This window comes from Strigops habroptila, chromosome 12 (genome assembly GCF_004027225.2).
Source record: "Strigops habroptila isolate Jane chromosome 12, bStrHab1.2.pri, whole genome shotgun sequence".
Taxonomy (NCBI): Eukaryota; Metazoa; Chordata; class Aves; order Psittaciformes; family Psittacidae; genus Strigops; species Strigops habroptila.
The window spans coordinates 19144793-19170267 of record NC_044288.2 but is presented as its reverse complement, the minus strand read 5'-3'; the positions used below and the strand labels follow the sequence as shown (position 1 = coordinate 19170267).

Genomic DNA, 25475 nt, shown 5'->3' with positions numbered 1-25475 from the left:
TGGTATACAGTTACAGTGACTTATTAAGGCTTGTTAAAACTGAGAACAAGACACTAAGCAAGCATTTGTTTTCATCACAGCCATGCACTTAAAATCTCAGACTTTACCTCAGATCTTTGCAGGAAATGTAAATTGATCAAGTAAACCAAAACACCACAAGCAGTTTTAAATAGAACTTCTGTTATGCAGGTTAGTGCTCAGATGGCATTTTGAACCCAAGTTGCATCTATTGCATCTATGACAATACCTCATAAGAAAACAAAACCTTACAAGTATAAAAAGCTGCATATATTAAAACAGTTAAGGAAGTTGATTTTTCAGCCACCAGTAGAAGTCAGTGTTAACTGAAATGGCATGAAGCAGTGCCAAATTCCCAGGGACCAGGCTCCCTGCATATCAGGAAGCCAGCACTTCATGAGCAGGCACAGGCTATTTTGTAGCTCTGGGGATACAAGTGTTTACATTTTCTAAATAGGAGACTATGAGTCTGTGACTTCTATCTCCTCAGGTCACCGCAGGCAGGAAGCTCAATCCACAGATTGAGTCTCATCACAGCTTTGTTCTCATGCAGGTCACAGGAACATGCATTTCCCTTTAACCCCAGCCAGTCAAGTTGAACAGTACTTGAAATGGGGAAAAGCCAGCTGAAACAAATGGATCTTTCTGATGAATGCTTACAAAATAAAGCTGTGTAAAAGCAAAAGCCTGGACCTGCACTAACCAGAAATCCCAATGAAAACAAGAAGCTCCAGGTAAGGTACACTACCATAGGAAGCAAAAATATTCCCAATCACCCAAAATTTGGTGCTGAGAGTTAACATCTAACCAAAACTGAAGTTAGTTTCATCATTCATCTGCTATAGAGACTTTCTAAGTCTGGATTTTGTCAAGGATGTGTCTGAAATTGACCATTAGCATTTTATTTATTTTGAATCTTTTAAACCAAAAGGATCATGGACAACATTTTTAAAAGCTAACCAATGTTTAAATATTAAATAGCTACAGTAGCAGTAAAAAGAAAACTGATGTCTGCATTGTGTTTCTAAGTAGATTTATACCCAATACAGAAGCTTCCTAGCAACACTTCTGTTTTGGCTCCAGAGATGGGCCACATGATGAAACATACCTTCTTGATCTCAACTATTTACATATAAAATCTTGAGCACCGCGCTTGCTTCTTACTCAGACCTAGCTTTGACTGGCTTGTCTTGCTCGCCAGCATCTGCAAGAGACAGTATTTGTAGAAAATCAGATGAAACACGCTAAAAAGTATCCTAAAGAAAATGTTCCTCTGCACCCAAAACACCCGTTCTTATTTTCACAGGAAAAAGATTGGATGTAGGTAAAGGACAGAAACCTGTGACTGTGTCTTTTCCCCTAGACTTTGAAAGGATTTAATAATTTAAGCAAAATAAGATTATACCAGTATGAACTCACATCATTTATTCTAGCATTGTTACCTTCTGCTCTACACTGCAGCAGCATTCATTCTCATGCAAGACAGACCAGCAATATTCCCAAGTCTGACTCACATTTTGCTTTCTGCATACTCATTCCACTGCAACCACAAGCAACAACTTTTCGGGATTAAAGTCTGTCAGTACCAACAGGCCTATCTGAATCATTTATCACCTTTACAAACATTAGACAAATGCTTATCCATTTTGGTGTAAAAAAACTTACAACTACCAAGCATGTTTTAAATGTTGACATGTGTGCATGTATACATACATGGATTCAGCACGAAAAGCTTATCTCTGGAAGTTCAGATAGTAGATCTAGGTGCTTGATCACAGTGAATATTTTAAACCAACTAAAAATAATTATTTTTACCATGATAAAACTTCCATAACACAAAGCATAAGTGTCTCTCTCCAGAGAAGATGTCTGCTTGTACATACAAAAGGTTACAACTTACATTTACGTTGATTTAGCGTCATACTCTTATGGTATCTTATACCATGTTATCTGTTGTTTTGCATACCAAGGACTATTTTTACTTGTGTGGCTGCTTAACAAGAGGCCGCATGATGGCACTGTGTAACCAGTTTCAGTGCCTTAATTACAGGCATTTTTCTGTAAAATTGGGCTTGGACTGTTTTCTCCCATCTCACTCGAACTGGTAAAGACAAAAAGCCAAAGGAAGATGCATTTTGTCACTTTCTTTTATAGTTATTATAGTTTAACTCCTGCAGCTGGTAGACTATACCCATTAAACATCTCTCAGCAGAGATGGCCAAGTTAATTCAGAATCAAAAGCTATTAAACTGCGATTAAGAATCAGCCAAAACTGGAAATCTCTATACAGAATTTCCTTAATCATATTTGTTTAGTTTGATATTCCCCTGAATTCTTTGAAGTCCGAAAACAAATATAAGAAACCAGAGATAAAGACCATTATATAATTTGTTACAGCTTAACACTTTGGCTGATACCCTGGCAAGTTTGAAGAAGAAACAGAATTAATATCAGTTTTCACTTCATCAGATATCTGATAATTTAGCAACCGCAAGTTTCTAGTCCTAACTGATTGAAGGTCAGCATTTGCAAGAGGACAATTCCAAAAAGGCCCATCTACCCCGCAATGAGTAAAAAGCACTTAAGGGAATGAAATATCTTAAGGAAACATCCATAAGCAGGAAACAGTGAAAATGGGTATTCTTTGCTCTGCCTGCTGCCCTTTTCAAGGCTAAAAGGAGCCTTCATTATGTCATCACAGCAGGGCTGTGCATTCCCTTCAGCACCTGCAGACCAGACAACCCATTGGAAAGCACAAGAGCTCCTTCACTGCCTTCATTTTTAAGCTTCCTAGAAATGACATATGAAAGGAGCATGGTTACAGATTCACATCTCATCTTCATGCAGTCAGGTTGCAGCCACGGTATGCTTCCAAGAAACAGAACTGTGGGATACAGCACTGACCCACACCAAATTAACCCCCTTCCTTTGCTAAAGCATTTTCATCTCATAGTCAGTTTGCAATCATAAAAGCATATTTCTTGTTACTTTAGACATTACTGTAAAATGTGAGCTGAAAAGCTGGTCTTGCTGTTGTTACTGCTTGCAGTTACACAGTGCCACAGTGAACTAATGGCAGTGCCTCCTGTTCAGAGCTCAGGTGCATCATGGAATACAGAAAGGCTTTCTGCCTCAGCATGTGACCAGAACACAAGCATAGCATTGCAATCCATATTAAGCATTAGCTGAAAGCAGCTCAGGCTGCTGTCATCCAAATAGATCAGAGCACTGCCCAAGGGCAAATTAAGTGAAGGCTGACCACCTCGACAACTGACTTGCCTTATGTGATGAACAACAGGAGTTAAGACCCTTAAAATGCAAGAAAAAAAGATTATTGAGCCTGTGTGCTTATAACTTGAAGGATGGGGTTTCCTCACAGAGCACAGACAGTACCCAGCAATTAGCACCACGTAATGATGATACAATTAGAAGCAATCTACAGCTGCCTAAGAATCCAACACATCATCTTGAACAACCACAGTGAAGAGCAAACAAGTTCAACAAAGGAAAATGCCAAAAGAGTACCAGCTCTAGTACCTAATTTACACTAGATACACATCAGTTTTAAACAATTGCCTATTTAATAAAGTCATCTAAACAGTTCAGAAGGGCCTCAACCTATCATGACCATGCAGTCTAATCAGCAGGTACTAACTTCCAGATACAGTGGACAACAGTGTATTATAGTCTTGCTTTGCAGCTTGCCCAGGCTCTGCTTTAACAGTTTCCTTTTCCAAAGCACTATTGTACTATCTACATCTTGGGTCTATTGAAAACAGACAAGTCTAGTATTATACAGGTTTAACTTTTATTTAAAAATACAGAACTATGAAATCTGAATTCAATAGAAGCTTCAGAATATGCATTAAATGTCATAATTTGGAGGTGGCATGTCAATGATCTCATCCAGGGTAGCAAGGAAGTCAGCAGTTGATTGTAGCAAGTCTGAAAGTTAGAAAGAACAAATTAGTTTCTCACGAAACCCGGAATTTATACTCCCAAATATAAGCTAGCTCCCAGTGGATTAACATAAGGCTCTTGAATGATTAAGGGAAGTAGTATGATTGCATAAGTCAATTCCACTTCACTAATCAGTCCACAATGCTTTGCAAAAGATTGCTGCACACAGGTTTTGGCTGGGGTAATCTTCTTCATACTACCTACTACTGGGCACCCAACATGAGGCTCAAAGGGTTCAAGATAACAGCAGATTTAACTGGAATGTGCTAAATCAAATTTGCACCCGTTATTGCTGTTCAGCCATTAATCAGCAGGCTCCTGTGCTTGCCATGGACCTTGCTTGCCTTACTGTAAATTAGAGTCTAGGGCTTGTTAGTGGCTGATTTTCACTTCACTGCTCACTGTACCACTGCACTGCTCATCATCTTGGTCTGTCATGCCTGGAACATTCCAATAACAGCAGTGGTGTACACCTGGGCTGGCAGATGGACAGGGCACCACTGCTGTTTCTGTGCTGCTCTACTGGACAGGCTGGAACTCCAGCACGAATCCGAGTCAAAGGGACTGTGACCCGTGGATGAGTCCATGCAGGAGCAGGACACTCCAAAGCATCTTTGGCTGTGGATAAGCCTGTGCCAGAGCAGGTACATCTCAAAGTGTCTGAGGCTACAGTTATATCTGTGCTGCAGCAGGTACACCTCTGAAGGGATTGTGGCCCAAGGATAAGTCAATGGTGGAGAGGTATACCTTGAAGTATCTGTGGCTGTGCATGAGGTCATGCTGGAGCACCTCAATGCATGCAGCCATAGATATGCCCACAACAGAGCAGGTAGAGCCTTACAAGAAACAGTGCAAGTACAGCATTGACCCAACCTGAGCTGGCTCTGGTGCCCAGTAACTCCACACACCACCTCTGTCTACACTCAGCAACATCACTGAGACCACTACCTGTACTAGTAGTGGTTGACCAGTTAAATTCAGCTTGACTATACACCAAAAGCTGACAGTCATGTGCTATTCTGGTAGCTAGAAGAGCAGTGGCAGTTCACTTCTGCACTAGATTCTTTCCTAAACCACGACAAGCACTGTATGTACTGAAAGTCATGCCAAGTTCCCACTTACTAGACTCCCATGAAACCTCTTCCATCTTCACAGGTGAAGGAACCATGTTCACACATTTGTCATATGTCCTTTCAAATACCATGAGGGGAACACCATGCAGGTTGATATTGCTTAGTTTGTGCTCTTCAGGAAGATCAAAACTCTCAAAGTCTGTTTGAGAAAGACACACTGTAATTTAGTAAGTGTCCAGCCTGGAAAGCCACAAATTCTCCTAGATTAAATGAAGTGGGAGCAGGTCCAAAACAACACAATCCAACAATCCCCCCTCTATGGGGTATTTATTCACAGTTACACCTTAGTTGTCCATAAAATCCCATACACTGCATAATGTAACTGCTAATGTAAAGCAGGAGCTTTTTGTAATTTCTTCCTAAGAAGCACAATACACGTTTCCTCAACACTGAAGTAGTCTTAGGCAAATTAGTTTTTGCACACTCACTTCCAGATGAACTGGATGACTTAAGGACACACTTTGGAGGATTGATAGAATATCTGCAGTGGGCTGTGCAAAGAACAGCTTTACAAGTTGAAGATGAAACTATTGTATCCCCTACAGCAGTAGGAATCTCTTCAGTTACAAACTACCACTCTCAGCATACAATCTTAAAATTAGTCTACTTTCCAGTACAGCTTAGGTACTCCTTTTAATATTTGTCTACTAGTTGCTATTTAATGAATTAAGAGACTATAGCATGGTTATTTGGAAGTAGTTTCCTGCCATCACAGTAAAGGACTCTGATTACTACATCTGTGGAGCACAGCTACTGCTGTTAAAAATACTTAAAAGAGAGCAAGATGGTGTTTCAGAAGCAGCAAGCACTCTTGTGTTTAAGGACTCCAGAGAACAGCAATGCTAACTTCTGTGCCACAATAGTTCAGAAAAAGTTTTTAAAAAATAGCAACACATGAAAGCCTGATGGTTCATTTTAATAATTACACCAATAGTTCTTACCTCGAGGATCAAAAGGAAACATATTTTCTATTTCTGGCCACTCTTCTTCAGCCACCACACCACAGCTTTCTAAACCAGCAGTCTTCTCAGTGACCTTAAAAAGAGGAAGTCACATTATTTGAGCTACTGTAGTTTCTGTTTGTAATGGCTTTCCTGTGCTATACAGGTCTACAGACAAGAACGCCTGCTACAGTCAAGTTATGCCTAAATACCTTCAACACAAATAACCTGAAGAGAGACAAATGCTTCATGTGAGTTTATGTAGTACAGTACTATACACAGCAGCAATAAATCACTGCTCTGGAATATTTACACTCATAATATTAAGTTCCTGATACTTGACATGTGAACAAGAGAATAACTCAGTATTTTCTCTAAAGCCACTTCTTTGCCATTAGGTACCCCCTAGGCTCTTGTATTCCTTGTGGTTTTGGCTAGGATAGTGTTATTTTTCTTCTAGTAGCTCATATGATGCCACATTTTGGATTCAGAGTGAAAAGTGTTGATAATAGAGATGTTTTAGTTATTGCTGAGCAGTGCTTACACAGTGTCAAGGCTTTTTCTGCTTCTCATCCCACCCATGCATAGGCTAGAGGTGCACAAGGAGTTGTGAGGGGGCACAGCTGGGACAGCTGACCCAGTAGACCAAAGGGATATTCTGTACAATAGGACATCATGCTAAACAGTGAAAACTGATGGGGAAGTTCCCCTCTGTCCCTCATAAGTGTGTTGTACTCACTTTGTTTGCAGTGCAAGGCTGACTTTTCTGTCTTATCTTTTCCGACTTGCTTGTGACTTCTTGAGTTCTATTCACATTTCCAAGAGCCTTTCTGACAGAGCGAGATGTGGCAGGAGATGTACCAATTGTTTTTTTGGGAAGTGGAGTGTTAACTTGTGTTCTTTCAGATAAGACTTTTGCTGGTGTGGGTGGAAGGAAAACATAACAAAGAAGCTTTAGCACCATATCAACCCTAAAGCTTGCTTCAGTAAGTGCATGTGCTGGAAAAGTAGCTGTGAAAAATCATTGCCCACCACTTATAACTCAGAAGCACAAGCCCCATCTATGGCAAAAACAGTTCTCTTCATTTTTATGGTAACTGAAGAAATCAGTAGAATTGGTTAGAGAAGCAGATATAAGGATAGAAAACTATTACTGATCAAAACAGGCATTAACAAGACATGGATTTATGCACTTTGTTTCATTCCCTACTGTCTTAAAGCAGCATGTACGCACATGATCCTGAAGGGAGTCTTAGTCGATTCTTAGTAGCACCAACTTCACCATTCTCCTGATCAATAAAGATCAGAGTTGACATCTTCAGGCTGATGAGACACTCTGAAAAGCCCATGCAGGAAAAAAAAAAAAGAGGAAATCATTCTTGTCGGTTTTTTCCCCACCAAAGCACACTTTTTAAACAGACCACATTAAAGACAATATAGCTGCCATGTGCTGGTCCTTAGACAAGGGGAAAGAGACCCATAGCTCACACCATTTCATAGTAGTTTAGCTACAGACCCTTACGTTTGAAGGCATTGTTAGTGCACATGGTAGTCTCATAGTCCTAAAAGAGCTTGTATGAGTTCAGGAAAGTAGTAAAGCCTCACTAGCAATCCTAAATGGAAAGATCTAATACCTTTGGCTTGCTTTGTCACTTCTTCGTAGTTTCCCCAGTACAATAAGAGTACATCTCCTAGCCAGGCAATCCAGTCTTTAGCTCAGAAGATGTAGCATTTGAGCAGGTAAGTGCAATTACAGTCACTTTACTAGCAGAGACATGTTTTCACCAGAAAAAGAAACCATTAGAGGACACCCTATACAAATAGCTTACTTCATCACTGGTTTTCAGCCTCAACCAAGACAACAGACCAGAGCATTCCCTCACACCGTTAATTACAGCCAGGCAGCTCCCGCCTGGACCTTGTCACTGCCACTGCACAGGTATGCAACGAGCATTCAAGAGGGGCCTGCAGGAAAAGCTGCTTTTAGCTAGTGCAGCTTCAAGAGCTCAAGCACAACGCCAAAGCAAGGCCGACAGCCGCAGGCCTCAGCACTTCCCTCAGTTCAAGCCACTTCTGGTCCGAGGAGCCCTCTCTCCTCCCGTACTCCACGGAGACGCCGGCTGTAAGCAGTAACACCAACCACCCCCTGCTCCCAGCCGCGCTCACCCAGCCCAGGGCTCACCTCAGGCACCCCCGGCAGGTCCCAGCGCAGCAGCACCCGCACCGAGGAGGCTCAGACCCGCTCCAGGTCACGCAAAGGCCGAATCGAGCCACAGACAGCCCGCACTGCCGAACCGCCACCTTTTAAACCGCCTGCGCATCGCCCATTGGCTGCTTCGACTAACGCTCCGCAGCCCATTGGCTCAGCCGCGCTGCTTCTTACGCGCCTGCCTCTCCGTGGCTCCACCCGCTGCGTACCGGGGGCGGAGCCGGTTGCTATGGTGACGGCGTGGCACCGCCCCCGGCAGCGCCGTCGCTCGCTGTGACGTCGCGCGGTGCGGTCCCGGCGGCGGCGCGGCCTGGCAGGTAAACAAGGGCGCGGGCTTGGGGTGGAGGGGCCGCGGCAGCGGCGGGGACCGGCGCCCGGAGCGGCCGCGCTGGGCTCCGGGGAAGTACCCGCATCCCTCCGGGGCTGGGCCCTGGTGGAGCGCTGCTTCCTCGCAGGCCTCTCTTGACTCGCCTCGCGTAGGCCCGGGTTCGCGCATGCTACATGGACGCGCCGGGGCCTTCCGGCAGCCCCGGCCGGTCCGCGGGCTCTGCTGGCCCGAGCAGCAGCAGCAGCGGTGCCGGGTGAGTCCGTGTCCCGCTCCGCGCGGGCTGCAGGGCCCGGTAGTGCGTGTCCTGCTGCTGTGTGCAGAGCTGCTGCTGCGCGTCCCCGCGAGCGTACTGCTGGATAGGGAACAGGAACTAGAGACTATGGTTCCGGAGACCGGTTTGGGTTGGAAGCGACCTTAAAGATCGTCTAGTTCCAGCCATGGGCAGGAAAATACACAAGACTTGGTAATATTCCTATAGATGAACAACATAGGAGGTAAGGCACCTCCAGCAGGTGACCCTAAATAATACATTAATCAACATAACAAACGAGGCATTGCATTCATTAATAGTAAGGGGGTTTTCCCAGCACCATTGCTTATTTTTGAATGCATTTTACACTGTAACTGGTTTCACTCAGTGCAAAACTATGTCGAAGAACTGTGCTGTCAAATAATACTGATCTGTAAGGCTTTGGCTTTTTTCTCTTAACAGGAAAAAAAAGAAAAAAACCAAAATGTCATCAGGGACGGTAATGAACGCCGCTCCGTCAGGAGGGTCAAATGATGTGAGCCTGGAGGAACCAAAGAAGATGACAAGAGAAGACTGGAGGAAAAAAAAGGAATTAGAAGAACAGAGGAAACTAGGAAATGCGCCTGCTGAGGTGGATGAAGAAGGAAAGTAAGTTTAATCAAAGCTATGGCTATTGTAAAGCTACTGGTTAAAAATGTCTTTTTTCCCCTGTTGTGGTTACAGAATAATCATGAGCGTGATACATGATTTCTACATGAGTCATTGTGGAAATAAATAGTTGAACTCTGTTAGTTTGCTTTTAACATTCCTGTCATCCCTAGAAACATATTTTCCCCACAAAAAATGTGGGTTCAGTGTTTATTGACTGTAATTTATTGACAGTGCAGCTAAAAGTTCCATCTGTGTGGATACTTATTGGTGGTGATTTAAAAGTGACCAAAACCTGGTACTGGGGAACTTCACAGCATACCTTATCTGTTCTCCGTCTCTTGCTTGTTGCTTCTGAGAAGAGGAATGTTACTGGTTTTGTGCTCAGTAACATTGCACAGAATGAAGTATTTGATTTGGAGTCAGGAATTAGATGACGACGACATCTCAACATGAGTCTGTGTTTATCTAGTTAAATTTGCAATGTGGTGTTAACAACTTAATTATATTTATTAAAGCACTGAACTTTCATGTAAGAGTTATTTGTTAGGCTAAGTTTTTGTGGGGTTTTTTCCCTATGCCATGTATTTATTACACATCTTTTACAGGGATATCAATCCTCATATTCCTCAGTACATATCCTCAGTACCGTGGTACATAGATCCTTCTAAAAGACCTACACTAAAGCATCAGAGGCCACAGCCAGAGAAGCAGAAACAGTATAGTTCCTCTGGAGACTGGTACAAACGAGGAGTTAAAGAGGTATGCAAAATATTTTTGTCATAAAATAAAGATTTGGGTTGAGTCCATGAGGATATAATTTCTGGTTACATGTTTTTGAGGAAGACAGGAGTTGGGAATTCTGATTCAGCTGTCAAGTCTGATTTGATCAAACACAAGGCATTTTTTGATAATAATCAAAATACATGTTCTGGGCTTGGGTAGATCATGCACATTTTACTTGTATGGAAAAAATGAATTGGGTGTTGGGAACACGTGTATGAATCTTGCCACAAGTTTGTACATCACTGTCTTTTTTTGTTGTTTAGCATGCTGTGGCAACTAGATACCGTAAAGGAGCTTGCGAGAACTGTGGCGCATTGACACATAGTAAGAAAGACTGCATGGAGGTAAACTCAACTTTTAGAATCATAGAATCATAGAAATAGAATCGTTTTGTTGATGTTTTAATGGTTTTGAAAACAGTGTGGATTCTAATCTTAGTGAAAAATAGCCAGCTATAGATAAAATAGAAATTACTAGTTTTGAAAAAGCTATTTTGAAACACGTTGCAGATATTGGAAGGTGGCTTGGAAATTTCTAAAGAAATTTGTTATGTAGGAAAAACAAAAGGAAAGAATGATACTGTTCAGGGTGTTGTTCATCAATTCTGTTTGTGATCATTGATCTGTTTGAGATTATTGATACTGTGATAATAGGTGAAAACATTTAGCTGTTCATAATAATTTGCTTTAACTCAAGTGCTGTCTTTCTGTTTCATGCCAGCTGGAAGCCATCCCCAGAAATTGTGTTTAAACTTCTTTCATAACTGTGGAAAATAGAGTTTGAAATTGATGAGGTTTGGAGTCAGTTGTGCTACTGTAAAATATAGAAATGAATTACTTGTATTTATTTACAATTCACAGGCTTATAGTGCTGAATTTAACTGGCTCTAGAGAAGCTCAATTGATACTATTTTTAATCGGGTATCTGAGTAATGTATCTTAGTCTAATGGACTGATCCAGCCATTGTTTTTTAACTTTCAGAGACCCAGGAAAATTGGAGCAAGATACACAGGCATGAATATTGCACCAGATGAACATGTGCAGCCTCAACTGATGTTTGATTATGATGGAAAGCGAGACCGTTGGAATGGCTATAACCCAGAAGAGCATATGAAGATTGTAGAGGAATATGCCAAGGTTGATTTGGTATGTAGGTGCTATGTTTTATTTAGGAAAAGCTTAGTGTTTGGCTTGGCTGGGAGAAGGCATGTTTGTTATGTGCAGTGTTAATATTAGACCTTGTGCTGTATTGATAATGAAAAAGTGAGATGGATACTGTGGTTGATAGCAAACTTCATTTAAACTGAAAATTGAGATCTGAACTGGCAACCGAGTATGAATCTGTACAATAAAGTGTCTCTCCAGATTGCTCACCTTTTAATAGGCAAACCTTAGAATTTATTACCCAAGATGCAGATTGAATCACAGGCAAGAAAGGAATTTATTATCTGGCTGTATTAGAGCCAATAAATCTCTACCTATTTTGTAACCTCATTCATGTTATTTTATTCATGAATCCTTTTTGTTACCATGATGGAGCAGTGGACTATTTGTACACAGCTCTGTGCAGGCTGGCATCTTGCTGTTGCAGATAACTTTATATCTGTATGCACCAAATGCATGTGCACTAAGTAACTTCTAAGAAGAGAAAAAAAAAAGAGTTCACTACCTTAGCTGGATGTTAGCTAGCTGTTCCAAAAGATAATTAGGTGCCTAAGTAACTCCCTTCGATGCCTGGTCCTCAATATTTTCCTACAGTACGTAGGAAAGCTGTGCTAAAAGTGATCTAATCAGTGTGCATAAATGTCTGATGGGAGTGTTTAAAGGCAGAACCAGACTCTTCTCAGTAGTATCTAGTGACAGGACAAGAAGCAGTGGGCACAAATTGAAATACAAGAAATTCTGTTTAAGAAAAAAATGTTCTACTGTGAGGGTGATCAAACAGTGGAACAGCTTGCCCAGGGAGGCTGGGCAGCCTCCATTCTTGGAGGTAATCAAAACCTGCCTAGGCACGGTCCTAGGCAACCTGTTGCAGGTAAGCCTGCTCTGGGCAGGTGGATTTTCCTTGGCAGTCTCCAGAGGTACCTCCGTTGTCAACTGTTTGTGGTTCTGTGATGTACAAAAATTCACTACATCCTGCTTTAAAATCCCGCTTCAGGTGCTAGACTTTGGTGCTTCTTGCGTGAACCATAAATGCAGCATCAGTCACGAAGTACCTTAAACACTGAAGTTTCTAACTAGTCTATGAGGACACAATAGTAAAACGTGTTTGGTTTTAAACCCTATTGAACTAAAATAAGCTCTCTATTTCTTAAAGTAGCATGAATGTATTAATGGTACAGCTGCATAAACTCTGGTAAACTTTTATTAAACAGTATAATATAAAGTAGTAAAATGGTTAGTGTACATAGTTTCCTTTCCTTGAGCTTCAGAAAAACAATGTGGTAAAGCACAGGAGACAGCTGTAGGCTGCTGATTTTTTACAAGCACCAAGACAATTAAAACCCCCATTTTTTGGTAATAATTAATATATTTTAATGACAGCAGTCAGAGGAGCTGGTTGTGATAAAGAAGTATTATTACACACTTGCTGTTAAAAAGAAATATTAAAACAAATGTGTTTCATGATAACACAGGCCAAACGTACGCTGAAAGCCCAGAAGCTTCAGGAAGAGTTAGCATCAGGGAAGCTGGAGCAAGTGGTAAGTAAACTAACCCCTTTTGTATTTTTCTTTAGCCTGAATAAAAATACAGCAGGTTACTTCTGCTCTCCGTTGCTTTTCTTCTCAATACAGGGCCTGTTACTGCTTTTTTTATGCCCTTCAATAATTTAAAGACTTCCCTAGCACCAGCATAGCGTATGTGTCACATTCAAGAATTTGAAGCATCTTCTTTCATGTGAAAGTTGGTTGTTTTCCCTTTATGGGTAAAAATTCTGTATGATGATTATTCTTGCTAAAATTAATGACATTGAATTTTGGGTCAAAAAAACTTGTTTTACATGTAACTTTTTTCATATACTGAAAGGTTACGGCTGACTAATGTTGAGGTAATGACCATAACGTGACTGTGGATTGGTTTAGTAATGCTTGGTATAAATTAGACTAGGAAGGTGTTTTCTTTATCTTAAACCAAACTTGTTTCTTCTTCAGTCGTTGCTATGACTATTTTCAGTGTCGTTCCCATCTAGCTTACAACTGCAGAGTTTGCACCTTCTGCTAACTTCCACAAGCTCCCCTTAGATAACAGGCAATGCTTTTGATAATCTTTGATATAAAATTCTAATTTTAAACATAATTTCTGATAATATTCTAAGTTTGTAAAATGGGGAAAAATTAGATACTGCTACTGGTCAGAAGTAGGGGTTTTTTAATTAATATTGCAAGAGAGAAAACAAGCAACAGAAAGACTACATACAATTGGGCCTGCGTTTTCCAGAGGTTGTCACCTCACATTTTGTCACTAGATGGCAGAGTGAACTTAATCTCCGACCCAGCACAAAATACAGCGTTCTAACCTTCCCGGTAGAAAAATAACCTTTCTCTTTTTGGTGCCTGTTTTCACCTCAAGGCAAACATTGTTGGCTTCCATATTCCTTACAAAATGAAGCTGTAAGAAGGGCAGTGTGTTTGAAACATAAGAACTATCTCTGGCAGGAGATCTTGACAGGACCAAGACTGTTTTGCGTAGCCAGTTTGCTGGTCAGTCCTCCAGGACTCCCACGTATTTCCATTTTTAATGGTGCAAGTATTCTCAAATTAGAGGCTAAGCACATTGAAAAATACAGTCTGGCTCTGTTTCTCCAGATTAAATCATGGCTTCTGAATTCCTGTCAATCCTCACTAAACACTTGCATAAATATTTCTTAATTGCTTTTGTTTTTAAGCTTCAGAGTTGAACCTTGGTTATGTTTGCATGATATGAAATATCATAGTGTAAACCATTAGTGTTCAAAGGCATAGCAAGCTCTAACAAACCGTGACAGTTCTAGAATTTGTTGTTCCTGCAGAGGCTTGGAAAATTAGATTGGAAAACAGTGAAAAGATCTCCACCATGTGTCTGTAATAGAGACATTTACAAGCTCTTTCCTAGAACATTATGTTGCAATCTTTGTGCATTTTGTGCCACATGTAAATTGTATTTTGCATCCAGCATCAAGCTCTGCTTTGATTGCTCTTTATATCCCTGCCATCTTTCCTCTCTCCACTACTTTGTCTTCTTTGCTGATGTGCTCTTTGTTTGCTGCAGAACTCCCCAAGACACCAGTGGGGAGAAGAGGAACCAAATTCACAGACAGTAAGATGACTACCCACTGCATTACACCATGGGCAGAAAAAAGGACCTGTAGTTAGTGGAACAGTGAAACAAGGGTGGCATAAGGGTTTGAATGTTGGGTTCGTGCCACTGGCTGCCCGTTCTTTCCAGCAGAGATCGTTGGATTTCACAGAAGGGTTTTTGGTTTTAATTCCTGTGTGTTGTCAAACCTTGGAAGTGCATGCAAATAACTAGTTCTCAAGTGGTATAGTTCGTCCATGATAACTGTTTCCTTAATATAATCACAGTTCTGGTTTTGTAAGTGTTCCCATGTGAGGAAGTGGAAGTCCTTTAACAAGAGTATTTCTGAGAACTGTTGAATGTTAGGTTAGCATGATAGCACACTTAAGCCCAGGTAAATGATGCTAGTTTTTAACTACACAGATTGCAGAATTTTTAATGAAACCACTAAAATCAGGTTCTCATACTTGTCTCTAGTGTGAATGTCCCCTTTTATTTAGGAGTTTCCCATCTCTCCTCAGGAAAGAGATCATAACAGTGAAGATGAAGATGAAGATAAATATGCAGATGACATTGATATGCCTGGACAGAACTTTGACTCGAAAAGACGTATCACAGTTAGAAATTTACGTATTCGGGAAGATATTGCTAAAGTAAGTAAAGAGTTCTTTACAGAATTTTATGTTCTTTTTTTTATCTTTATGTTCTTTTGTATTCATGAGAGTTCATTTCTAAACAATTCTGTGCTCAAATGTTAATGAGTTTATGTATGGGTCTTGGGGCATGGAGGTTCAGGTCTATTTTCAGTTCTATTCCTGCTCATGTTATGACTTTGTCAAGGTTATCCTTCTGCACAGCTGCAACTTCTTAAAATGTCTAAGCTGGGGAATATAGGAGTAACTTCAGTTCTTTTACAATCATAAATATTAAATATCTTATATGTTATTTTCTTTCCTAGTACTTGAGAAATCTAGATCCAAACTCCGCTTACTATGATCCCAAAACAAGAGCAATGAGGGAAAACCCATATGCCAATACAGGGAAGAATCCAGATGAGTAAGTTAAAACAGGATCATGCTTCTGTATCCAACACAACTGTTAAAAATGAGATTAATAGTTTTGTATTTTCTTTTATGTGTATGTCCTTTTACTAATGAATCTCTAGTCAGTTATGGATAGAAGTAGTAGTAAATATGGAAAAAAATATTCAGCAGCACTTTTTGTTTTAGTATGTAAAAGTGGGGTTTTTAGTAATTCTGGCCCTTAATGTTCAGGCATATGGACCACCATTTAGTTTAATGATCTGTACAAGGATTAGAATACTGCTGTATCTAGAGGTGATTCCTGTAAACAATAATGATGTTTATGTAAAGTATTTCAGTAACCAAATCTTAAACTTCATTTGTTGGAAAGCATTCAGCACTGGAGACTAACGTGGAATATCTGTGGTACCCAAGTAAATGCTTGAATTAGGAGCAAGAGCTCCTCATATATTAATGGAGTCTGCGTAAAAAAGGTCTGAAAGCTTTGGCATTGTCTAGATAGATAACTGGAGAATACCATAGGCTGGCTTTTGGCTGCACATAAGACTGTCTCACTTAAAACCTGAGTCAAGCACTTGAGCTGTGACCCCGCCTTGACCTGTGTAGTGCTGTGGCCTTGCAGAGCAGACAGGCCTGGAGTAGAAATATTTATTCAGAGTACAGTGATTGGATTAGCTCTCTGCCTGAAACAGAATGGCAGTGAATAAATGCTAGCAAATGATTCTCTTTCCACCTCTCCTTGCCCCCAGCTAGAATCATGCCAGCCAGCTCTTTTTTTAGATGCTGATCTTTTCACTTCTCTCCAGAATCATAATTTGACCTTTGTTAAATCTGTGTTTCCGCCACAGACTGAATTTTTCAGAGTGGCTTTGGGAAGGTGAAAAGAATAAGAAATTGGATTGTTAATATTATTTGATTTTTAATCTGTTCTATACAGTCATTGAATCTCTTCGAGGGGTGCAGAAGGTAACCGAGAATGGTAGAGCCATACACTGGGTCTGGGTGGGAGGAGAGATTCACAAATCCAAAAGCGAGAATCACTGTGCTAGAATATCATATACCATTTATGCATATTTATTGTGCAGTTGGATCCAAGTTTGACTTACAGTGCTTGGTATCCCAGACACAGCTCCAGGTCTCTGTCGTAAGATGATTCCATGTAAATGTAGGCATCAAGTATTCTGAGTTGCTATCTAACACTTGCGTGACTATGGGGAGCCTAGACTTGCTTTTCACACGTTGAGTTGAATGCTCCTTCCTCTCCCTCTGTTCTTAACTCTCAGGTCACAAAGGAGACTTTTTACTTTCCCGTTGGTGTTCTATGATTGTATTTAAAAGGAAATCATGTTACTTGAATGCTAAGAATCCTATTATTCTTTTCTGCAGAGTTGGTTACGCAGGTGATAACTTTGTTCGCTACACTGGAGATACCATTTCAATGGCACAGACTCAATGTAAGTGGATTTTGAGGTTTTTCTAAGGAAATTGATTTAGAAGACGTAAGTTAATGCTTCTTTCTTGCAAAAGAGAAATAAATATTTTTAAATTGAGGCTTTCTTTCAAATTACTATAGAATTAAAGATCATAATTTGAATGCACATGTCAGTTTTAGAATAAATATTAAGTGAAACCTCTTGTGTACACAGTGTTTGCTTGGGAGGCTTATGACAAAGGCTCTGAAGTTCATCTTCAAGCAGACCCTACAAAATTAGAGCTACTTTATAAATCCTTCAAAGTGAAAAAAGAAGATTTCAAGGCACAGCAGAAAGAAAGCATCTTAGAGAAGGTAACAGACATTTGATTTTATTTAATAAGAACTCTGTTGAGTTTGAAGCCTAGGTCTTGAGGAACAAATAAAATTGGTAATGCTGTGTGAAACTGCATCAGCTGTTCTCAGCAGCTTAGATTCATAAAAAAGATTTTTGTATCTAAACACACTATCTCAGCAATTAGATTAATTTTAGTATGTAATATAGGAAACTGTGAAAGTGTGCTCATATTTCTTTGGATTATTGCGAGCTCTTCCATTAACTGTTAGAATTTCTCCAGTCAAAAATCTGACAGCAGTATGTAGGAGGAGTGGGAATTTGGATTTTTATATTTTTTTAAATAATACAAGTGGTTGAAAATTTTTTTTTAGTTTAAAAGTGGTATCTTTTGTAAAATACCCAAGTTACTGTCTCCCAGAATTATTTTTAACCATTCCTGTTCTCTTAAATGTGAAAAGCAGAATTTTCAGTCTAGAATTTTCAGTGCAGTCTTCTAGGCAAATACTTGTTTTCTATTTTGCAGTTGGCTTCTTGGACAGCTGGCAACTAAATAATCCATTTAGATTCTAACCTTGTCAGGAGTGGGACAGAAAGTACTGCTTTGGTTATACCAGAGCCTTCTGGTTTGGTCTGAAAAGTTTTCCTGCTTTGTGTGAGGAGTAGCACTGTTGTAATCCTCCAGGCAAAACAAACAAACCCAAGCCAAAACACAAAAACCCTACCACAATGGCCATAGGAGGAGATGTATTTCACTCTTAACTATTCCCTAAAGATTAAATTGTCTCAATCCACTTCATTTGTGTCACCTTCACTGCCTTCTGAAAGAGACACAGTTTGAAATGTAATGCTTAACCACATAAAAGGTGGGCTTTTTTTCCCAAACTGCTATATGCCATTTCTCTTTGCATTTCAGTATGGAGGACAAGAACATCTAGATGCCCCACCAGCTGAACTGCTGTTAGCTCAAACGGAAGATTACGTGGAGTACTCTAGGCATGGAACAGTCATCAAAGGACAAGAGAAAGCTGTTGCTTGCTCTAAATATGAAGAAGATGTAAAGATCAACAACCATACAGTAAGCCTTAGCTTATGTTAAGATTATAAAAAAGATTGCCTCCCATTGGAAGGGTATGAGGTATGGTAGGATATAGTACAATATAATTAATACAGCAAATAAATTTTCTCCGTCTCAAATTTGACACTCTCTTTTTCTACCAAGCAGGATTTCAAATTGTCATGGTTGCAATGTGAATCTGAGTTGTTACAATGGCAATCTTAAGCTAAAGGGAAAGTTACTGTATTTCCCTTTGACTTTGAATATGAGTTGACCACATCCTGTTGCTTTTCTCTTTTCTGAAACTATCTGTAAGGCTAATGCAAAATTACAAACTATTTCTCATAACTTTCCCTTCTGGATTGTTCAAATAATTTACTTACCAGGATATAACCTCAGGAATAGATTGCAGCTTGCTCCTTATGGGAGTATCACTATGGGTGTATGTGCCTTCTCTTGCAGTGCATTTGGGGTTCATACTGGAAAGAAGGCAAGTGGGGTTACAAGTGCTGCCACTCATTTGTCAAGTACTCATACTGTACAGGAGAAGCTGGGAAAGAAATTGCTGTAAGTATTGTCTTAGCTACTTGGTAAGAGCTAAAAACCATTAATCTTCCTATCTAAGTTTTAAACTGTTTTGCTTCTTTGGTGGGTTTGGGGTATTTTGAGTTTGTGGGGTTTTTTGTTTGGTTTAGGGGTTTTTTTTTGTCCTTCCCCTTTCAAGTATGTTTAGTAAATGGGTATCCTTTCTCTTGTCTGTTGTGTAGAATGCTGAAGCAAGCTTACTAGAAGAACAACCCAGGGAGGAAGAACACATGACAAAACCCAAAACACTGATGGAGGTAGGTTGTTTGCCTTTCTCCGGAAGGCAGATGTTTTTCCTCAGCGTTTTAAGAGATGGAAAGATACGTATAACTACAAAATTACACAAGTCATAATGAGTCTGAGAATCATTAGACTGCATTATTAGATCATTAACATCTCTATTAATGCTATTTGAGAGCTTAGTTTTCAGTGGACCCTTGGGATTTAATGACTTCAACATTACTGTGTGCAAGTTGAATCTTAACAGTAAGCGGTTTCCCACTTTACAGATCCACCAAGAGAAACAGAAAGAGAAGAAAAAGAAGAAGCACAAGAAGAGCTCAAATTCAGATAGTGAGGGTGAAGAGAAAAAGAAGCAAGAAAAGCTTAAAAAGGTGCACTATATTCTTCAGTGGTTTTGTGGCAAAAAGAACTTGAAAAATACTTTACAGCAATGTCAGTTTTACAAAGCCTGTAATGCAGTTCCTGTGGTATTCTGTGGGATGTTCTTTAATGCTAATTTTGAGCTAAAGCAAATTTAAAATGCTGTTAGATGTTCTAAAGTATATTCCCTATTTCTTGGGCAAGCATGCAATAAATGTTTAGTTTCGGAAGACTTAGTTTAGATGATTTAGAACACTTCCTGTCTACGCCACAGCTGTAGATCTATAAAAGACATTTCAGAACACAATGATTTGTGTATTGGAGGAAGATGGGGAGATCAAAGGCACTGTCAAAGCTTAGCTTAGCACTTCTGATCCCAGACTTGTGCCCAGTCTCACAGCTGATGCAATAAATCCATCCACCAAGCTGTAGGCTGACGCTGCTGAACAGCTCTTCCACAAGCACAGCCGCTGGATATTCAGAGTGTGAAATAATGTCACCATGTGAAACTATGGTTAGTAAAAGCATTGTACAAATAGAATTTCTTTTCAGTAGCTAGAAGGAGCAACAGTAGTAGTTTGAGGAGTATAACATGTATATCAAAAAGCATTTAAAAAATAACCCCCCCAAAAAGATACACATACCCAAACCCCTAAGGTCACATGCTTGCTTATCTGCTTTTGTACTTCCTGGGTCATGATTACATTTTCGGTAGAGCTGAGGAGTTTCTTACTTGATTTTGGCCATTGGAAAGAGGTAAAAGGATCTTGTTTGTTAAATATCATTTTACCATCATTTTATGTTTAAAAACTGAGCATTAAGTGAAGTGGGCTGTAGGTGTACTGGACGGATGTATATTGCTTATCCCACCATTCTGCCTGCTGCTTGTTCATGGTACTGAAATCTAATACAAACTTTCATTGTGATGTTTTGGTTTGTTTTTTTTCCTTTAATTTCAGGCACTAAATGCAGAAGAGGCTCGTCTTCTTCACGTGAAAGAAATCATGCAGATAGATGAGAGGAAGAGACCATACAACAGCCTATATGACAGCAGGGAGCCAACAGAAGAGGAAATGGAAGCTTACAGAATGAAACGTCAGAGACCTGATGATCCTATGGCCTCTTTTCTTGGACAGTAGTCACAACAAAAATCATTCCTATACACAAGACTCTTTTTCATAGTTTTTTACAACTCTATAGAAATTCGCTATGGCAGAGACTTTTTTTTTTTGCACCAAAAAAGTTGGTGAATACGGCTTTCAATAGACATAAATAGATATACTATAGCAATTAGTTCAATAGACATAGCAATTCAGGAGACATTTATAGACATGTTATATATGTGTGTATGTATACATAGTCACAAATTATATATACACACATGTGTATATATATAAGATATTACAGTAGAAGTATGTATTTTATTTCTTTATTGGAAAAGATCTGATCCTGGCTGGAATTCTAGGTTCATTTGGCCAATCAATATATGCATGAAGTAATGATACATTTAGCAAAACTGCTGAGAAGAAATGGTTGTTAAGTGTCACTTAATATAGAATAAAAATTGTTGCAAAAATACTACAACAGGTAAAGTATTCAACTACTGAATCCTCTTCTTTATAAGGGGAGTTGCTTGTCACATGGCTTTAAAAGGAGAAATAGATTTTCTCTCAATCACTTTGTAGTAATTATTTTGGAAATGTAAAAACTGATAACTTTGTACAGTTTTTGTTAAATTAATAGGAATATTTTAAATGCTGTCCAGCCTTTTCAATAGAAGCTGACTGTAGAGCTTTTAAATTCTATTTCTGCAGATGTTAACATACAAATTTCAGTTGCAGAGATCCAAGTTCTTTTGATAACAGTCTTCATCTCACCCTTATAACTTCCAGAATCCTGTTGCTTGATGTAATACCAAGTGTTAGGCTCTAATATCTTTTGACAATGTAAAGCATCATCTGCTGTGTGTTTGGCAATATTAGTCCTTAAACTGGGAGTTTTCCCCTTGGATTATTAAAAGTTGGAGAAGCGTAAAAAACTTCACAGCATGACTTTAGAGTTGGAAGGCTTACAAATCATTTCTGTTATGGCTTAAACTGTCTGATTAAACATGGCTTTTATAACCACATTTAATGTGGTTATATTAATGGTAAGGCTGAAGAGGCTGTAATCCTGGCTTTTCTTCTTAAAATGAAGAATCTGATTAGAATTTCCACTTTGTAAACAATGAAGGAAGTTAAAGTTACTGGCAGAAAGTGAAACAGTGTTATAGCTGTAACATGTTGTACCTGTAAAGCTGCTTTCCTTTTTTTATTAGATTTTCTCCAAGTCTGCTTCCCCTTTATTTTTGTTACAAAAATGCTAATTCTGGATGCCGATTTTATTTTATAAGACTTGTACATCTGACTGTGGGCATTTATTTTTAAAACCTGATTTGGCACTTGCAAGAAAACAAACCCAAGTAGTGAGATCAAAGATCTCGGGGTGGAATTGTTAATAACAAGTAGCAGGAAAGAAAATCTTCAGAAAATAGAAATCAGCTTTTGCAGAAATTGCTTTTATGTTTTCACAGACCATGTGGATTTAGACAGTCAGAGGAGGGGGGAAATATTAGGGATAGAGTTTTCCTTCTGCTATACTAGTGACTCACGTTCTAAGTTTCCACATCAGCTCATGTCTCGACCTCTCTAGGTTATGGATAATTTAAACAAAAAACTGGTCTTTTCCACAAGTCATTACATACAATAAACATACATTTAAGTGTCATGTGTGTGATTTCACAGGTGCTTTGAGGATTTGAGTGTTTTAATTTAGCATACATAGCTAATAATGGAAATTCTGCATTAGGCTGCAGTGTAGTTCTATATTAAAACTATTTGTGATATTCTCATTGATGATCAACATTTTAGGTTATTTACTGTGCTCCAGAGATCCTTTGGTATGACCTGAATGCAAACTGTCCTTGGATTTTTCCAAATTAGCTGATTTGAACTGTAAACTGTTATTCTTCTCAGGGCTGTAACATCTGAAGTTCTGGCCAGCGTATGTCCAGCTGCAGAGATACCAACTGCTGTTGTCTTGGTCAGTGCCAAGGCAATTGGGAAGGTGAGGTAGAAGAAGGGTCTATTACAGCAGTTCCTTGAGCTATTAAGATACCTTTCTAAAAGTAGCTACAGACTTGATTATTTATGAAGGAGGCAATTCAGAAATAACACTGAAAAGAGCAATTTAGAATGCAGAACAAATAATTCACCAATCCAGGCAGCCTGTAAAGTTCAGGTTTAGATGCTTGTTTAGTGAGTATTTTTCTTATGTTCAAGAGAAAAATGGGGAGAGAATTAAAGGTTCATGTAGAAGTCAATGTAGCATGTTCAGTGCTATAGGGAGATCTGTTTATTACAAATAAACATACTGAATTCCACCCTGAGCATATGCTCGTGTGCATGGATTTTGCTTTTCAATACCCAAAGACATGACTGTAGCTGACTTTGGGCCATGCCCTGTCTCACCCTGCCAAGAGAGAGCCGATGGGGAAGATGGACCAGTTTCCTCTGGAGAAGCAGAAAGGCAGCTCGGGGGGAAAAAGCAATTAGTGGCATTTTATTGAAAATACAGTTCCTTGAGCTTGTGAATGATGCAGAGTAGATCTCGTCTGGATCAGACTCAACAGTTAAAGGACAAATAAAGCTTAAAACATGTTGTCCTATTTATATCATAAAGGTTAAATGTTAAAGAACACTGTGGATCTGATCATGAGGATTAATTTTCCTCCATCTGCTTCCCCTCGAATTTGGCATGCAATATGACTGCATATTCCCTATTGCACAAGAAGAATTCTTTCCTTTCTAAAATGAATTTGAAGCAAGTTTGTAGGCTAGCTTGGACAAAACTGAACATACAGTGAAAACAAGCATACCCTAGCAGAGGTAGCTGAAGTGAGAACTGGTTTCGCATGCACAAGGAGGCGAGGTGAGAGGAAACACCTTAGCCTGGTAACACAGACCAGTCAAATCCTCAAATCGTGGTACAAGACAGAGCCAGCAGCTTTCTCTGAATCTTGCCCTTGGCAAAGCTCAGACATTATTTTCTCAACTCCCTTTTCAACAAGTGCTTCGATTGCCTCATTTTTCATCCTGTTGAGTTCTGGTTGTTGGAGGCAGGCTCAGGCTGCAGACTGAGCCAGCCAGCTGATGTGTAGACGTTTGCATTTTTGAAAGATGCAGATTAAAATGTTCTCTTTTATTTTTTGTTGGAAAGTTTAGCAGTCTGCGTTGCTTTCCGAGGCGTGCCAGAAGGTAGCTCTTTTACTGTCTCCACCTTTATTTGTAATTGGATCTTTATGGCTTTCCTGAGTGAGTTAGAGATGCACTGTTGTGTGTGAGTGTAATTAGTTTAGGCTGCTGAGGGATCAGAAAAAAGCAGGAATGATAGCAATTCATTAAGGATGAAATGGAGCTCAACTTTTAGGATAAAGAAACAGCAGAAGAGACTATTTTCTGTGCTCACTAGTGCCTACTACAAACCAGTAGCTGCAGTTTTCTCTATCACTTCTGGGTATAACCTGAGTTACGCCATACAGGCCAAAACGCCATGGCCTGAACTACATGCAGGCAACTCCCTGTTGCTCTGTTAGCGCTCCTCTTTTGGCAGATGTAACAAAGAAATAGACAGAAATATCATTCTAACTTAAACTAGTTATTTTACATGGAAGAGATTTGTTCACATCTCTTAGATGACCCAATCAGGGTCAGTAGACAGAGATAGTTTTTGCTTCTTGCAAAATACCAGCACAATTCAGACCTCAGTGGAACAGAGGGGAAATTCACTGTGCCTAAGAAAACCTTGCTCAGTGGACAGGTTTGCAAACCCAGAATTTCCAGCCTACAAAGTCTTAAAAGTAGTTGCAGAGCATTTCAGAATCAGCCTCCACCCAGCCACTCATCTGCATGGCATGTGGATCTAAGCGCAGTCCTCAGCCCGTTGCTCTGTCATCTCCCATCACCTCTCCTGTGAGTGGGACTTGTTTTCGGATGCATTTTCAGCCCTATCACATTTGCACATGCGTTTGTTCTCAATTTTTTACATAAAGCTGGAAGTAGAGCTCCAGCACCACCTCACAGCAGAGTTTTAACCCATTGCTGCTTTTTATCCACAAGCTGCTACAACGTGTGCTACCAGTGCATTGGGGAGCGGATGCTGGAGCAGAAGGCCTGGGGTCGACATCATCCATTGTAGTGTCCTATTAGCAGGGCAGCTGTTAGAGCAGCACGGGTGGAGAAGCTGCTTCATGTGAACATTGCTTCTGGTTCTGCACATCCTCATTGGGAAGGGGTGATGCCATCAGCCTTTGGGCTGCATGAGACCCAAGCTGAGGGGGGAAAATGGTGCCTTCAGCTGGCTCCTGGCTTTGCTCGGCTGCCCCTTCATGCTTTGACAAGTCTTACACTGGGCGTTGTGCAGAAGCAAAAGCGCTGGGGGTTTTAACACCCAGGAGGCAGCACAGCCCTGCAGTATATTCTGCTGATACACTCGTATTTTCCCAATACTTGAGGAATGGCTGAAAGACTTAATTTTATTCAGTTGCCAATTCTCTGAGAACAGAAAAGCCAGCTCTAAAGCAAAATTCTCTGCTTGGGAAGCAGCAGCAGGAAAGGGGATTTTAGCTGTAGCTATTACGTTCTGCACAGACTGTCACTGCTTGCATGCAACATGAGTAATTGTTCATTCATCTCTGGGGGGTGCTGCTTTGCCCTGAAGGTCAGAGGCACTGTACCGTGACATGGGTAAGTGGCATTTGTCACTGGCTGTCCTGGCTTGGGCAAATGCTGCCCGTGTCCCCAGGTACTGGGATTGCTGCTGATGCTGCTACAGAC

The 25475-nt window shown here is 40.0% G+C and overlaps 2 protein-coding genes across 7 annotated transcripts; one reads left to right on the top strand and one right to left on the bottom strand.

Annotated features, from left to right (window-relative positions):
• Window positions 1-3807: 3807 nt before the first annotated feature.
• On the bottom strand, window positions 3808-8925 carry PTTG1 (PTTG1 regulator of sister chromatid separation, securin). 4 transcript variants are annotated; one of them, XM_030503992.1, is made up of 6 exons: window positions 8235-8925; window positions 7287-7388; window positions 6792-6970; window positions 6053-6146; window positions 5101-5250; window positions 3808-3963 (listed from the first exon to the last, which is right to left on the bottom strand). In XM_030503992.1, the coding sequence occupies exons 2-6, from the start codon at window positions 7366-7368 to the stop codon at window positions 3884-3886; spliced, it is 585 nt and encodes a 194-aa protein (XP_030359852.1). In that variant the 5' UTR covers window positions 7369-7388; window positions 8235-8925; the 3' UTR covers window positions 3808-3883. The 4 variants fall into 4 exon arrangements, with proteins under 4 accessions (XP_030359852.1, XP_030359855.1, XP_030359856.1 ...); XM_030503995.1 differs by having other exon boundaries at window positions 6053-6137; window positions 8235-8442; XM_030503996.1 differs by having other exon boundaries at window positions 6053-6134; window positions 8235-8442.
• On the top strand, window positions 8496-22382 carry SLU7 (SLU7 homolog, splicing factor). Of its 3 annotated transcripts, none has more exons than XM_030503991.1 (16): window positions 8496-8578; window positions 9302-9487; window positions 10096-10249; window positions 10537-10617; window positions 11255-11419; window positions 12910-12975; window positions 14522-14569; window positions 15070-15201; window positions 15507-15604; window positions 16978-17045; window positions 17238-17377; window positions 18274-18435; window positions 18877-18981; window positions 19182-19256; window positions 19509-19613; window positions 20562-22382. In XM_030503991.1, the coding sequence occupies exons 2-16, from the start codon at window positions 9324-9326 to the stop codon at window positions 20739-20741; spliced, it is 1743 nt and encodes a 580-aa protein (XP_030359851.1). In that variant the 5' UTR covers window positions 8496-8578; window positions 9302-9323; the 3' UTR covers window positions 20742-22382. The 3 variants fall into 3 exon arrangements, with proteins under 3 accessions (XP_030359851.1, XP_030359849.1, XP_030359850.1); XM_030503989.1 differs by lacking the exon at window positions 8496-8578 and adding an exon at window positions 8807-8842; XM_030503990.1 differs by lacking the exons at window positions 8496-8578; window positions 14522-14569.
• The last annotated feature ends 3093 nt before the right edge of the window (window positions 22383-25475 follow it).